This window comes from Camelina sativa, chromosome 3 (assembly GCF_030686135.1).
Source record: "Camelina sativa cultivar CO46 ecotype springtype chromosome 3, ASM3068613v1".
NCBI lineage: Eukaryota > Viridiplantae > Streptophyta > Magnoliopsida > Brassicales > Brassicaceae > Camelina > Camelina sativa.
The window spans coordinates 7845637-7861646 of NC_141882.1; the positions used below are offsets into that span (position 1 = coordinate 7845637).

Consider the following 16010-nt stretch of genomic DNA (forward strand, 5'->3'; position numbering starts at 1 on the left):
TTTTTTGTTAAACCCAACATATGTTATTTAAATTTAACTATGGAAATTTTAAAAATAAATATGAATAGATTAGAAAGGCAAGAAATATAAAAGAAATATTTTCTTTTTATATAAATAAAATAAAAATTGAAAACAATGTTAAATATATATAATACTTTCTAAATGAAAATATAGAGTTATTTTTGGTTTCTTGATGGTACTTACATGGCTGAACAACAGAAGCAACATCTACCCTTAAGCCAAACATCTCTAGAGGAACTAAAACTTACCAAGCCACAAATGGTTAAACAAGTCGGTGTACCATACATACATGATTTGTTAAAAAGTCAGGGCTTTTCTTAGCTGATGCAGTTAAGATCAGTGTTTCTGGCTTCTTTTGATTGCAACTTGCAAGCCTTCTTCATTCTCTTTGCAGCTTGGACAAACCCCATAATAACCTGAAGCTCATCCATTTGCTGTAATCATATCACAGTTTTACACCATTTTATCAATCATCAGACCATAATTAAGACAAACACAATGAAGGCTCAGAAGGATTCTGATATACCTGAGACATGAAGTGCCTCTGAACAATGTCAATTAGTTGCTCCTTTGATGGATTAGGAATTGCATCCACCTACAACGAGTTTATTCAAAAGTAGAGTTCAAGATTTGAGTAAACCAAAGTTACTTTTCTTTCTTCTCGAAATCAACTTACAAGGTTAAAATGTTGCCAATATTTCAGTAAAGCAGGCATTTCCAGTTTGCTAAGATCAACCTTCTGCAAAACATAAGATTAGTCATATTACATTCAATGGGAAGTGAAATACACATCTCAAAATTCTGAATCTGCATACCATGTTTTCAGGAGGAGTAAAACCCGAACTTTTAGATTGTGAGTCAGATGATAGAGACCTGCTCAAAGTCTTGTGAGATGACCGCGATCTCTGCCCTCTTTGCTTAGACTTATGAGGCTTCAGTGTGTCCTCAGATGCTGGAAAAGAAACAACTTGTCATAGAAACAAGACTGACAATATCAGTTAAAAAGGCTACCACTTTTATGTACAAAGAACAATATGCCACTTAGTTAACCCATTGAAGACTAAGTAAAGCTGAGAGATCTCTCAATTCTTGAAGACAAGGAAGAACCAAACTTACTCATATCGGAGCCATTCCTTTGTGTGCTTTCGAAATCAAGATCGTCATCCTCTTCTAATCCAGTTGGAGGTTCAAGAACACTAAGTGCATTCCTCTGCAACTTTACTTCTATTCCATTAGTCAGAACCTAAAAAACAACAATGATCCTGATTAAATATTATAGTCCATAAACAAGAACTGACATATTGGTTTAAATAAAGAAGCTCCAGAAGAACAATATGAAGAAATGCTTCACAAATCGAGTATTATATATTTTTTAATTTACTTCCAAAGGAAATCTGGGTCCTGGGAGACAAGAAGTGGTGGAATGTGATATCATTAATAGTAAAATATATTCGTGAGACTGAAGAAAATCTTATAGTATTTGGATTATTCTTTAAAGTTTAAAGCCAGAATATGGTGAAGTTACTCCTTTTAGGTCCACATACACAGAGACACTATCAAAAAGATCTTGCAGAGCAAATTATAATTGTAAGACTAGCCAACCAAAGCAAAAAGATTTTGATAAAGAAAGAAAAAATCGACAGAAGTGACACTGCTTGGGGACTAAAATGACTCAACTAATAAAGAAAGAACAAAGAAAAAGAGAAAAAAAAAAAAAACAAGAAAACGAATGATTATTCTCATAATAATCAAACCAAAACAAATTTCAAAAAAGCCAGCTTGAATCCATAAGGAAACAAAATTGTCAAGAAACATGATGGAGAATTAGATAACAAGTGCATATTTGTTATGATGTTTTATATTGAACAGGCGCGAAAATAAAGTTGCTTTTTTTTTTTTATGGCTGCCTAACTTAAAACTCAAAATCCCTTATCCTTCCCTATAGATGATTCCTGAAATTGAGCCTGAATCTCAGCAAGAATCATCAAAAAGATACTAAAGATGCTTCAGAAACTTTATTATTAGATGCTAACAAACTGTTACTAGAATAAATAATCTAGTGAAGGAAAAAAAAAAAAAAAGAATATCAATGAAGGCTTCATGAATAACCTAACTAGCTAAGAACCACAAAATGCAAGATTAAAAAGTTTAAAATCAAGCAATAATGGTGAGTTGAATGCTAACAACATGCATGCAAGAAGATCAATCGCAAGATTTCGAAAAAAATTACAGATTTAAACATTGGTAATGACAAAAAGATTTGATCTTTATCACACTATTAACTCTTGGTTTGATTAGATGTAAATTATGAGAATTGATTAGTGAATCTATAACTAGAATTGATTATTATATCATTCAAAGAAGACATTTTTAGCAATTCAAGAAAACGAAGAAAAAAATCCCCAAATTTGAAATTCAAAATTCGAAAACACCAAATTATAATCATCGATTCAATAGATTGAATCACAGAGAAAACACTAAAGAAGATTGAAGTAGATCGAAAGAACATACCAAAAAAGGAAAACGGAAAAGGAAAGCACAAAGATCAAATTTTTACCAAAAAAGGAAAGAAAATAAACTTACCAGCCAATGCCAACCACCGAGACCGACAGCTTTTTTAACAACACCTTGAAGACCAACAAGCACCGATTTCGTACGGTTGTTTCCGGTGACCACCACTTTCGTATGACGTGGCAATACCGATAACTCTTCTTCGCTACTGCAATCGCCGTAAAAGCTCTGAATCTGCGGGAATCCTCCATTAACGACCCCTGAGCTATCTACAGCTTCCAGCATTCTTCTTCTTCTTCTTTAGTCTGATCCGATTTAGAAACTCAGATCAAACAGACCCACCTCTAGTTTTTTCAGCTCAAAACACAGCTACGAAATCGAAGATCATGCATTGCTAAGAGAGAGCGAGGGAAAGATTAAGATGATTAAGCGGGAAACAAAGTGGAGAGAGAAGTAAAAATAATTAGGGTTTGTCCCACTAGCAGAAGCAAGAGAGAGAAGCAGAGTAAAGAGAAGGGAAGAGGAGAAGTGAAGGACTAAAGGAGGGAAAGAGAAGGGATGATACGAGACCAGTTTCCACCACGTTGACCAGTTATAACCCGCCACGTATGCATTGAACTGAAACTGTATATGCGTTATGTGAAAAAAAAAAAAAAAAAAAAAAAGACAGGACCGTTTTTTTTGCTCTTTGGTAGGGTTGGGCAAAATAACCGATAACCAAATAACCGACCGAAACCGAACCGAAAAAAACTAAACCGAACCGAACCGAAATTCTTCAAATACCCGAATGGTTAGTAAAAATCTATATCCAAACTAACCGAAACCGAACCGAACCGAACCGACAATTAAATGGTTAACCGAAATATCCGAAAACCTAGAAGATATCAAATATTATATACTTAATATTATGCAAAACTATAAAATAAACTTAAAATATAAATTATTTCTAGATTCAAAACAATTAAATATTTTAAATAATCAATATATGTAAATGTTATTATTTTGAATTTACAAAGTTAAATACTATTTTGTAAAATTGAATCAATATTTTTCCCTTTTTTGTATTTTTGTTATTGTATATTTGGTTAATTTTGGTTATATTCGGTTAGTTTTGGTTATATTTGGTTTATTTGGTTAATGTTAATATAATTTATGTTAGTTATGGTTATTTATTTAAATAACCAAACCGAAACCGAACCGAAAGAAACCGAACCGAACTAAACCGAAATTTCATAAATATCCAAATGGTTACTATATTACTATATCCAAAATAACCGAAACCGAATGGTTAACCGAATGCCCAGGCCTAGTCTTTGGCTTTGGGTTGGATTTAACCGGAGGGGTACTTTTGGTAATTTAAGAGCACGCGATTGACCTGAATGGTTGACTGGTGTTTAATAAAGACAGAGCTGTATGGGACCCGGTTTGTTATGTAATGACGATTCTACCCTTTTTTCTCTCTATTGTTTTTGAAAATTTGGATTTTCTTTGTCCTTATCTTATAATTATTGCTCCTCCATTACTAGATTTTTTTTTCTTCTTTCTTTGTAATTTAAAAAAGAAAAAGAAAAGTGTTTTACTTTTTTGAAAACCAGGTTCTAGCACAGCGTGTAGCAAACACAAAATTAGTACTGCTTAGTAAGTGATATTTAATGTATCAAATACAGTAAAATAAAACAAACACTGAACAATAACTTAAACTCATATAATGACTTAAGAAAACAACATCGAATATGTCTCGTTGATGATGGGATTTTCTAATTTAATGTTTATGTATCTTTTCAATGATAACACTTCTTTAATGATAACACTATTAAAACACATTGGCATTGGTCTTCTAACAAAAAAGAGCTCTAGTAAGGTTTTTATTTTATTTCAACCAATATAGCTCTAGTAAGGGTCTATAAAGGTAGGTAGGTTAAGAAGTTTTTCTTAAAAATATACATTTAGTACATGATTTTACTATATGAAAATTACAGTTTTGGATCAATTATTTGGCTGTAACTTTAATCGGGGGTCATTGTCATTGTCACAGTTTACAAAGGCCACACACCCCACAAATAAAACCGTCCCCATATTTGGGGAAACTATCAAAGCGACCCCTCACCAAACCCCTGCTTCAATTATTCGTAAACTTTTAATGCTTGTTCTTGCCACTTCCCACTCCCATAAAAAAAATCAAATATTGTTTTCATACTTTTGTTCTTTATTGTTTTTTAAACCATTAGCTAATAATAAATCTGGGAGCTATAAATGGGTTTTGCGTATACGATATATTAAATGATCAAAACCCGTTGGTTCCCGGAAATTTCACAAGTGTTTGAATTTCGAACTAGATTTTGGGTTTACTTGTTACATTCAAAACTATGGGGCTAATTGTGCTCAATTGTTAATATTCGAGGGGTTAATGAGAATATTCATATACGTCTGTCTCTCTCAGAGAGTGTTTAGAGCCGTCGTTAATGGCGAAAACTGATAAGCTAGCTCAATTCCTTGATTCGGGAATCTACGAATCCGACGACTCAAATTGGTTCTTCTTAGACCCAGTTCGTATCATCAATCGTTCGTACACCAAATTTAGGGCTTCACCTTCTGCTTACTACACACGTTTCTTCAATCCGAAGCATCTCAATTCACAACCCAAAGACCCTAATCCGAGAAAGCGAAAACGGAAGCAGAAAAACCCTAGCTTTCACCTTCCTAATGCAGGAGAGCAAGCTTCGTATCTTCGTCACCAGGATGCGAGGCTGTTCTTATCGAAAGCCCTTGAATCGTTTCTTGGAGAAACAGAGCTGTTGAGTTTAACGAAAGCTCTAAGCGATGATGATGGTTCTAGTTTGTTGACTAAGTGTTGTGAAGATGGACTCTCTTTTGTTGAGCTTGGAGGAGTGTGGCAAGCTCCTTTGTATGAGATAACACTTAATTTCAATCTACATTGTGATAATAATGAAGGTTTTTGTCTCTTTCTAATTCATTTGCTAATTCTTATTCGAATCCCAAGAACTTGATGGTTTGATTGGTCTTATGTGGTCTTATTAGGTTGCTTAATTGACAAGTGCAATGAAAAGAGAGTGTTTCAAGTGTTTAATAACCTAGTAGTGAACGAGAGCGGAGAAGAAGTTGAAGCTGAGTTTTCCAACCGGAGATATATAATGCCTAGAAAGAGTTGCTTCTACATGGTTGGTGAATTTTCCTGGCATAGTTTATGATTCTTTATAAAAGATGACTTTTTTTGGTTGATGATGTGTGGAATGGTTCTTCTGATTTCACATTTCTTTTTCCCATGTTGCTTTGAAGTCTGATTTACTGCACATCCGAAACCTCGTTCCTGGTAACTATTGTACTATACTTCCAAAATAGAGAGTTTGCTAAACGCTGAGCTTTAGTATATTCTGCCTCCGGTTGATTGGTCCTAAGTCATTTGTTACAAGATCAGTTCTGATCATATCAGTAGGAGATTGAGCATAGTGATGTGTTTAATCTTATTGGGGTCATACATGCAGCTAAACCTAAAGAAGGCTTCAATCTTATAGTTATTGATCCACCATGGGAAAATGCAAGCGCTCATCAGAAATCAAAGTTTGTTACTGACTTGAAGTAGTGCCTGTGAATAAGCAATTTTTGTATCAGAATGTTTCCTAATCCATGTTTCTTGGTTCTTTGTTTTAGGTATCCTACTTTACCAAACAGATACTTCTTATCCCTCCCGATCAAGCAGCTTGCTCATGCTGAAGGAGCTCTCGTGGCTTTGTGGGTGACCAATAGAGAGAAATTACTTAACTTTGTTGAGAAAGAGCTATTCCCTGCATGGGGAGTTAAGTATGTTGCTACAAAGTATTGGTTAAAGGTGAGAGAGCATCTTTTCACCTCTCCAGCCCCATCTTGGTTTCTGAGTTGCGTACATGACTTGACTATGTTAATGTTTCAGGTGAAACCAGATGGCACATTGATTTGCGATCTGGACCTGGTCCATCATAAACCTTACGAGTACCTTTTACTAGGCTACCGCTTTACCGAAGTAAGTCAATTCTTGTCTTTGTTAGTTGAATAATCTGTGAAAGGAACTTCTGCTTGAACAGCCTTGTGGATGTGTATATGTCTCATAGCTTGCAGGATCAGAACATAGGTCAGATTTTAAACTCTTGGATAAGAACCAGATAATCATAAGCATCCCTGGAGATTTTTCGAGGAAACCCCCACTTGGAGGTATACATATTCCATTCTTCAACAGCTTTGTTTTGCGATTGGCTTCATCAAATTCAAGAGAAGAATGCAATTTGCTCAAATTCTTCCCTGATTTCAAACTTGTTTTATTGGACTTTTTGTAGAGATACTCATGAAACACGTCCCCGGGTCTCAACCTGCTCGGTGCCTTGAGCTGTTTGCTAGGGAAATGGCTGCCGGATGGACCTCTTGGGGAAACGAACCGCTTCACTTCCAGGACTTGAGATACTTTTTGAAAGATAATGAGTGCGTCAATAAGTCGTAGCCAGTGTTCAGGGCCAAATTTCACGATCGTTTCATGGTTCATTTTCAATCTGAGGACAGTGGGAGAGAACCCTTGGATTCTAGAAGGTTTGGTTTGGGAAACGGCATCGTTTTAAGAAACAAACGCAGGGGAGAAGCTTGAAACAACTAAACTACTGTTTGATTATTGTCTCCGAAGTCAGAACTGTACTATCATCAATTTAGTAACTTTTTTTTCCTTTTCCTGTCATCACAGAGTGCTTCAGAAAAAAAATTATAATATTATCAGCAGTTCAGTACTATACAGTATATTGACCCTTCATTAGATTTTTTGTGTTCTCTTATCAATAAAATGATAAATAAATTGAAAGGCAAAAGCGTGTTAAACAAATTGAATAAGTGACTACTCGTTGTTGGAAGATCATGTCTGCTTCTGATAGGTCTACGTGTGGGGCAAATCCACTATCCAATTTTCGTATTGTGTTCAATGAACTTATACGATTTTTTTTCCAGAAAAAGAACATGAAAATTAAAGAAAATCATGATCAGTGAAGTAAAAGGGCCCAACAATAATTGCGAAATATAGCTGATTGTTAAATCGCATTCAAACAATAATATGCTTACAAATCACCAAAACAAATTAGCTATATTCCTAAACTTTTACTGAATAATGTTTTCTGTATAAGTTATTGTAATTCAGATGACTCAACTAAAATGTGGTTGTACATATATATTTTGTGTCAATTTAACCGTTTTATTTTTACTCGTATAAATATAAGAGATTAATATATAGTATTATATACATATATATATATATATATATTACATTTTATTCCGTATGTAAATAAAATGCTGCCATTGTTCGTGAGTTTGTTGTTTTTATAACTGATACTCCCTCCCATCCCATATAAGTGTCGTTTTGGACTTTTTTTGAGTAGATTAAGAAAACAAACAATTTGACTGTTTTAATCTCTGAAATTAAACTAATTTACTATGTTATTTTTTGTTTTCTTTTTTTATTCAATAAATTATTATATTTTTTCTTCTCTTTATCTTTTTCTTTGCAACAATGGAGTCACAACTCCAATTTATTTTGTCTGCACCGATTAGTTGATTAAGAAACAAAGATCTCAATTCACTTGATTCCTCAACTGATATCATCAGGGAGATAAGCAATTGGGAGTGCGAGCTGATTTGAAGCAAATCAAAACCAAGAGCAGACTCCATAGATGTTTTCAAAGCCATGGCTTCGGTCGATAAAGTTGACGCCGTGAATCGATGGGAGCTTGAACCTTCAAAAAGGGAGAAACTTAGGGCATCTTTGATAATCCAACCCAGTCCACAATTTTCTGAGGATCTGGTTCAAGCGGTGTCGATGAAAAAAGAGAGCTTTGTTGGGTTTGGTTCATTGGTTGCAAGCGTCCGAGGTTTATGCAAATTGACAAGGGATTGTTGAGTTTCGTGCCAGGCATTAGCTTCGATTATGGCTTTAAGGATGGTTTCTTCTTTGGTGAACTTTCAATCTGCAAAAATCCTCTGATTTTGTGCTTTTGAGAGGATTTATCGGCCAAAGTTTCCGTGAAGCAGAAGTGTTTGCGATAGAGAGACGATGACAAAGAGCTCTGTTTCATCTGTTCTTCTTACTCCTTTTAATTCCTCAGTTGGTACATTTTGCTATGTGTTTTTCTCTATTGGCTTAAGCATAAAGGGTTTTGTAGAGAGACTTAACAATGGCTTAAATCTTGATTTTTTGCAGGCAAAGAAAAGCAATTCACCGCCTCCGAGTATGCATACTAGAAGAGCAACTGCAGGTGCTTTGTTGGAAGATGAAAGAGAAGCTCCAAAGTCTATTTCAAAGTTGGCTTCTCCAAATCATGAATCAAGTACAATAAGTTGGAAAAACCAGAGAAGATTTTCAGTCTACGAGGAAGACTTAGCACACTGAGCAAGGTTTGTATAAATTTGAATGGTAATCGATATAGTATGAAATTCACAGATTCTACTTATGTAATCTCTCTGGATCCAGAGGATATGGAGAAGCGCGGCGGCGAGTTGGTGAGCAAAGAGAGTTGGCAAGAAGGATTCCATCTGTATGACTTAGAGAGATTCTCATTGGATTCTTTGAGAAGGTTGTGATGCTTTATCAGTCGTTGCAGAGGTGAAAGGTATTGTCTTTGTATCCTCTTATTCTAATTATGATTTTTAATCTTCTCATGTCTATGTCTAGACCTTTGTTAATTTGGTTTCAGCATCTATAGACCATTATGGTATCGATGGTGTATGAAAATCATAGATTCTAATTCATTTAATCATTGCAATTTGGTCTTTTAGTATTCTTCCTAATTTCAATTAACAACTTTTACTAAATTAAGTACATGACTACGATGAATAGAAGTGGAGGGAAAGGAAAAAAATTCATAGAAGAAGAAAACTAATGGAGGCAACAATTAAAATTCAAATATTTTCACAATTCTTTATATTTGGAGTAACGTGAATTTGATTGATCATCTTCCATGGCTAACTTCGATCTAAATCTTTCATTTTCAGAAAATACAAACCATTCCTTTGATTTGAATACCATTCCAGCGAATAGTGATGATCATGATTCTGAATATGGAGGTTTAAGAGATGACGGTGGCTACGTTCTTGCGGGTGAGGAAACAATGGAAGCAGATGTAGATCCATCTGTAAAGATTATAACATCATCTGAAAGTACCATCGTTATCAATCTCAACGTCAATCCAACAGATGAATCAGTTGCTGATATTTTAGAACTACATGCTGATGAATTGTATGAAGAAAATGAAGATCACATTGGAGACCAAGGTAAGTTGATTTTTTTTTTAGTTGATTTATATGTATTGTTATTGATGTCAATCCATATTATCCATTTTTGATCAGGAGCAAACGAAAATGAAGAAACTCAAGATCACTTTGTTGGAGAAGAAGGTTAGTATTCTTGTTAACTTGAAGAAGATTTTTTTAAAAATTACATCTGATCTCAAGTCTGAAGCTTTGTTTAGTTGCAACTTGATGATGATGGTAATTTCAGTTTGGTTGTAGCAAATGCTAAGTTCGTCAACTAGGTTATTTTGTTAATCGATTTGGATAAAAAAAAACATTACGATTCATAACTTCTATTTTTTGTGATTTTACTTGAATTTCTAGTTTCTTTTTAAAAAAATTGATTGGTGATCTGTGTGTAAGTAATTTCAGAGATCAAGGTTTCTAGAACACTTAGTTGAATTGGTGTTATATACATAGAAGAAAAGCTGTGGGTATATAGATAACAAGGATTGTAATATGCATTGTGATTTGATTATGCATCTGCTAATTTATAAAACAATTACCTCTTGGAGCAGGACTTAACGTAAATGGTAATACTCTTGCTGGTAAGAAAAGGAACTACACTAATGGTCAAAGGTGGGCAGTCTATAACGCTTTACTTGAAAGGAGTGTGAGAGGAAATCTGGGTAAACATACCACAAAAGAGGTATCGGATTTACTTTCAGTGCATATTCAAACAGCTCAAAGGATATGGAAACGAGCTAAAGACACTCTTGCTGGTGCGTCTGTTGATGTGTCTCAAAGACGGAAAAAAAGATGTGGGCGTAAGAAAATTCCAATAGACATACAACAGATCATCAATACACCTCTATCTAAACAGACGACTTTGAGGACGTTGGCTGAAACCCTTGGAATTAGTTATGGTGTACTTTACAGGCGTGTGAAAGAAGGTCTTCTGCGACGTCATTCGAATGCACTAAAACCACATCTTAGAGAAGAAAACAAGGTATCAAGATTACACTTTTGCCTTAAAATGTTGGATCCTCAGAGTTTGAGTCACGAACCACAATTTATTAATATGTACAACATTGTACATATTGATGAAAATTGGTTCTATATGACCAAAAGAACTGAGAATTACTATCTACTTCGTGAAGAAGATGATCCGATACGGACATGCCAAAGTAAGAACTTCATTGGCAAAGTTATGGTGTTAGTTGCAGTTGCTCGTCCGAGATTCGATGTTGATGGAAATGAAACTTTCTCTGGAAAGATTGGGGTCTGGCTGTTTATTACAATTCAACCTGCAAGAAGACGGAGTAGAAACAGAGAAGCTGGAATAATGGAAATAAAACCAATTACATCTGTCAAGCGAGATGATGTGAGAAGAATGTTGATAGAAGAAGTTCTTCCCAATATTCGTGAGAAATGGCCTCGTGAGGATGTAGATAAAGTTATCTACATTCAACAAGATAATGCGAGAACGCATGTGGATCCAAGTGATGTAGAATTCAAAGCAGCGGCATCCCAGAACGGTTTTGATATTCGATTAATGTGTCAACCGCCAAATTCTCTAGACTTAAAGGTTCTGGGATGCCGCTGCTTTGAATATAATGTTTGGATTTTTTAGTGCTATCCAAACATTATAGCATAAGGTATGTCTGAAGAACGTTGAAGAGCTTATTCAGGCGGTAAAAACAACTTACGAAGATTATCCAACGAGAAAGATAAACCACATTTTCTTAACTCTGCAACTTTGCATGCAAGAAACAATGAGAATTGGAGGGTCTAATAATTATAAAATCCCACACATGAGGAAAGAAGCGTTGGAACCAGAGGGTCAGCTTCCTAAGCAAATTAAATGTAATTCTACTATAGTAGAAAATGTGAGAAATCAACTAAGAGAGTAAAGTTTCCTTTTGCTATTTTGGTAGATGAATTATGTGGAATTATCTGACTCTTACTCAAATTGAATGTGGTTTGTAATTAAATGGGATGGTTAACATTTAGGGAAGTTGTGAGGAAGTTTGATTGTTTAAACAGCCTAAATACTGTAAGATTGAAACATAAGATTCACTTTTCATGTTGGCATCAAGAAGTATAACTCTGAAAATGACTTCATTTCAGGCATATCATGTTCCTGTTCTTGTAGAGGAAGTCGACGATATCATATAGTAGCTGCAATCATCTTAAATGATGCTTTATGCTCTCTTGAGAAGTCAAATCCTTTTCTAAGCTGACAATATTGTGTTAAGAGTAAATAATTGGATGTCATCTTCCTGCTTGCAGATATTGTTAGCTTAGCAGAGTATATACTGGTCGTGGAAAAAGAAACAGGTAGACCCTCTATCTATATATTGTAGTAACCAGGAAGATGTTTTTCTTTCTTCATGACTACACACATTGTTCAATCACTTCATCCTTGTTTATAGTATTCCAGCGTTTAGCAAATGACATGTTTTGCAAGATGAACCGCTGCATCAATATCACAGTAAGCACTACAGTTGATTTATTCTTACTGATTTCAGTTTTGACTATTTTCCCTTTCCTTTCTTTCCAATATTTGTTTCACATCAAAGGTACGACTGTTTTTTTGCAGAGAAGAGGCTATCCTGATGTCTCAACAAGAAGGTACATACTCTAATCCCAGGTTTTTGGAGTACTATGGAAAATATATCTCTGAAGAGATATATTCTTTCTAGGTTCTTGCGACTCCTTCTTTACTGCTTCCATATTTTAGACCGGCCAATTTTCACTCACATATAAGAAAAGAACTGAAGCAATGTTGCTTAAATGCTACCTGAAGCGTGAAATGCCACAATGGAGGTATCCTCACTTTTGTTACTCAGCAACCAGTTAGCAAGCTTTACTTGTCTTGTGACTCCTTGTTTTCATCTCTCTTTTTCCTTGAAAATTTAGGATTTAGTTAAGTCCAAGATGCTATCAATGGATGAAGATAACTTCAAATAAGCCATTGAAAGGTGTAAAAGATCATTTCTTTTTACGTGAACCACTTTGATTGCTTGTTTCTGGTATGGATATGTGAACCTCTGATATTTAGAAACTGGATTTCTCTTTTTTAATTATTTGGAGAACAAACCATAGGATAACTTATTGATGATCATATAAAGAAGATACCACTAGTAGAAAATTCAACAGCAAAATCTAGTAATAATATGGAAAATAAATTTTATAGAATGTCAGAATTATGTCTTGCATCTCTTTGTCAGGATGAATTTCTCCTTCCGCAATGAAGCGTTTGTTGAGATCAAAGTCATGCACCACTTTTGGCTTCACATCAGTAATCTATTTGCTCAAATAAAAGTCTTCTTCTTCCTCAGGGACTTTGTTGAGATCAAAGGCATGCACCACTTTGACATTAGTTTGCTTATCTCCATTTTCTTCTACTTGCACGGGATTTGCCATTTTGTTGCTTTTCAGGTTTGTGACTAACCCAATATATATTGTTAAGTGACTTTTCATATTGTGTCTATTAATATCCATTGTTAATGCTATATGTTGATATTTGTTATTTTCAATATTATGGTATTTTCAATTTTAGTAATCTGTAATAGTTTAATTAAGGGTATATTAGTAATTTTGGTTGTATTATTCTATTTTCCAAAACCAACGACACTTAATAAAAAAAAAGGTCCTAGAACGACACTTATATGGGATCGGAGGGAGTAATAGAGTTCGCGTTAGCCTAACGTTTCGTGTCTATGCCATTCCATAAAAATTTTAGTTAGTTTAAAAAAAAAAAAAAAACTTAACCAACCGTTTAACGTATATTCTTGTAGTGTTATCAAATAGGAATAATTTTTGCTAAAATACAAAATAAAGTTTATAAATTTAAAAAAAAAAAAAAAAAAAGGAAGTAGCAACAAAAGGATAGGCACAAAATACGAAATAGTAAGGACAAAAGTAAGCACTCATTTTCTTCTATTCATACTATAGTGAAACTATAGTGACAATTAGTTTAAATAATAGTATCAAAATTAAATTGTCATGAGGCTGAAAACAATTTGTATTCTAATCTAACATGGCGAAACCCCTCAAAAAGAAAAGAAAAAAACCCAATCAGATGGTGTGTTCTCTCCGGTCATACTCGTCAAAAATTAAAGAAGACCCACTTCCTCACATGTCGTCTCATCTCTCATTTCTTTTTATAAATCTCAGCTCATTTTCTCTTACACAAAAAGACTGACTGAGTCTGACGAGAGAAGAAGAAAAAACATTACATGACATAACGTACTAGCTCCTCCTCTCCTTCCAACTGATTCGTTACGCAAATCCACACTGTAAGTTACGTACACCCACAGCTTTTTTTATTATTATTACTCAGTACTCACACCATTCGTCAAATCGAAATCGACACGTGGCTGATATCAACGGTGATTTCTTTAATAATGAACCTGCGCGTACTCGAACATTCACACCCTATCATTCTTTTTTTTTTTTTTTTTAAATTTAATAAAAAGAAGAAAAAAGAATCGTCTATAATTCCAGCGAAGAAGAAGAAAAAAAAAAGCGTATTACTCGTGAGCACTAACTTCTCACTCTTCTTCTTCTTCAGCTGATTCAACATCCCATTTTTTTTGGGGGTGTTTTGAGGATTGAAGGAAGAAGATGACGTCTGACGAAGCGACGTCGACGTCAGCAGCAGCAGCAGCAGCAGCGGCGATGGCGACGAGGAGGAAACCTTCTTGGAGAGAGAGGGAGAACAATCGGAGGAGAGAGCGGCGTAGAAGAGCTGTTGCTGCCAAGATTTACACCGGTCTTAGAGCTCAGGGTAACTACAATCTCCCAAAACATTGTGACAACAATGAGGTTCTCAAGGCTCTCTGTTCTGAAGCTGGTTGGGTTGTTGAAGAAGACGGCACTACTTATCGCAAGGTAATATATATTTAACGCATTTGGGTTTAGATCTGAGGTTATCTCTGAATGTTTCTCATGTTTTAGCTCTTGATTCTAAAATTGGATCTAAGATTCCTTTGTGATTTTAATCTAATTTTAGAACTTTCTTTTAACACTGCTTTCTCTGTGTTACTATATTTAGATCTCGTCTTTTAGGAATTATCTTAGCCATTACTTTGGTTTCAAGTTTTTGTCAATGATTGTGACATTGTGTTTTGCTTTTGTTCTATGAGCAACCAGGGACACAAGCCTCTTCATGGTGACATGGCTGGATCATCATCTCGAGCTACTCCTTACTCTTCTCATAACCAAAGCCCTCTCTCTTCCACTTTTGATAGCCCCATCCTTTCTTACCAAGTCAGTCCATCCTCTTCTTCCTTCCCGAGTCCTTCTCGTGTTGGTGACCCTCACAACATCTCCACGATCTTCCCTTTCCACAGGAACGGTGGGATTCCTTCATCGCTTCCTCCGCTTAGAATCTCAAACAGTGCTCCTGTCACTCCACCAGTCTCATCCCCAACCTCGAGAAACCCCAAACCATTGCCAACTTGGGAATCTTTTACCAAACAGTCCATGTCCATGGCTGCTAAACAGTCAATGACGTCTTTGAACTACCCGTTTTACGCGGTATCTGCACCTGCCAGTCCCACTCATCATCGCCAGTTTCATGCACCAGCTACTATACCTGAATGCGATGAATCTGACTCTTCCACTGTTGACTCTGGTCATTGGATAAGCTTTCAGAAGTTCTCACAACAGCCGTTCCATGGCGCCTCTGCTGTGCCAGCCTCTCCTACCTTCAACCTAGTGAAACCTGCACCTCAGCAGTTATCTCCAAACACTGCAGCGACACAAGAGATTGGTCAAAGCTCGGATTTCAAATTTGAGAACAGCCAAGTTAAGCCATGGGAAGGGGAGAGGATCCACGATGTCGCTATGGAGGATCTAGAGCTCACGCTTGGTAATGGTAAAAGCTCGTAGTCGAGATGAAGAACAGAGGAACCAACCCGTTATGGCATGAAGGAAGGATTGGAGTCTTTAGTGTGCTGTTCATTCAGTTCATGGTTTTGGTTCTTGTACTAGAATCAGTATTCATAGTACCAGTGAGTTTGTTTCACAACGCATTATTTGTAGATAGAATGAATGTTTAAGATGTATGTTTCTATTATCATTCCTTTTAGGCCTTGGAAAACTTTATAAATATTACATATTATTAAGTGGCTTGAGATGTTACATATATATATCATTCAGAGCTCAACTCTACCGGAAGATGATGAAACAGAGAAAATAAGAAAGACTAAAAGAGA

General features: G+C 35.4%; 3 protein-coding genes and 1 pseudogene across 7 annotated transcripts; 3 read left to right on the plus strand and 1 right to left on the minus strand.

Moving 5' to 3' along the window:
* Positions 1 to 126: 126 nt before the first annotated feature.
* On the minus strand, positions 127 to 3225 carry LOC104776047 (uncharacterized). 2 transcript variants are annotated; one of them, XM_010500044.3, is made up of 6 exons: positions 2605 to 3225; positions 1138 to 1264; positions 837 to 988; positions 698 to 760; positions 548 to 616; positions 127 to 455 (listed from the first exon to the last, which is right to left on the minus strand). In XM_010500044.3, exons 1-6 carry the CDS (start codon positions 2815 to 2817, stop codon positions 339 to 341), a joined length of 741 nt encoding a protein of 246 aa, XP_010498346.1. In that variant the 5' UTR covers positions 2818 to 3225; the 3' UTR covers positions 127 to 338. The 2 variants fall into 2 exon arrangements, with proteins under 2 accessions (XP_010498346.1, XP_010498347.1); XM_010500045.3 differs by having other exon boundaries at positions 837 to 973; positions 2605 to 3211.
* A 1475-nt stretch (positions 3226 to 4700) lies between these two features.
* LOC104776049 (methyltransferase-like protein 2) lies at positions 4701 to 7301 on the plus strand. Of its 3 annotated transcripts, XM_010500046.3 has the most exons (8): positions 4701 to 5484; positions 5572 to 5711; positions 5830 to 5863; positions 6036 to 6111; positions 6202 to 6379; positions 6461 to 6550; positions 6639 to 6738; positions 6861 to 7301. In XM_010500046.3, the coding sequence occupies exons 1-8, from the start codon at positions 4995 to 4997 to the stop codon at positions 7019 to 7021; spliced, it is 1269 nt and encodes a 422-aa protein (XP_010498348.1). In that variant the 5' UTR covers positions 4701 to 4994; the 3' UTR covers positions 7022 to 7301. The 3 variants fall into 3 exon arrangements, 1 of the variants encoding a protein (XP_010498348.1); XR_015590685.1 differs by lacking the exon at positions 5830 to 5863; XR_015590683.1 differs by lacking the exons at positions 5830 to 5863; positions 6036 to 6111.
* Positions 7302 to 10864: 3563 nt separating this feature from the next.
* Positions 10865 to 11696, plus strand: LOC147946683 (uncharacterized; annotated as a pseudogene).
* A 2100-nt stretch (positions 11697 to 13796) lies between these two features.
* On the plus strand, positions 13797 to 15920 carry LOC104776050 (protein BRASSINAZOLE-RESISTANT 2). Of its 2 annotated transcripts, XM_087508660.1 has the most exons (3): positions 13797 to 14087; positions 14363 to 14682; positions 14944 to 15920. In XM_087508660.1, exons 2-3 carry the CDS (start codon positions 14416 to 14418, stop codon positions 15682 to 15684), a joined length of 1008 nt encoding a protein of 335 aa, XP_087364786.1. In that variant the 5' UTR covers positions 13797 to 14087; positions 14363 to 14415; the 3' UTR covers positions 15685 to 15920. The 2 variants fall into 2 exon arrangements, with proteins under 2 accessions (XP_087364786.1, XP_087364787.1); XM_087508661.1 differs by lacking the exon at positions 13797 to 14087 and having other exon boundaries at positions 14285 to 14682.
* The last annotated feature ends 90 nt before the right edge of the window (positions 15921 to 16010 follow it).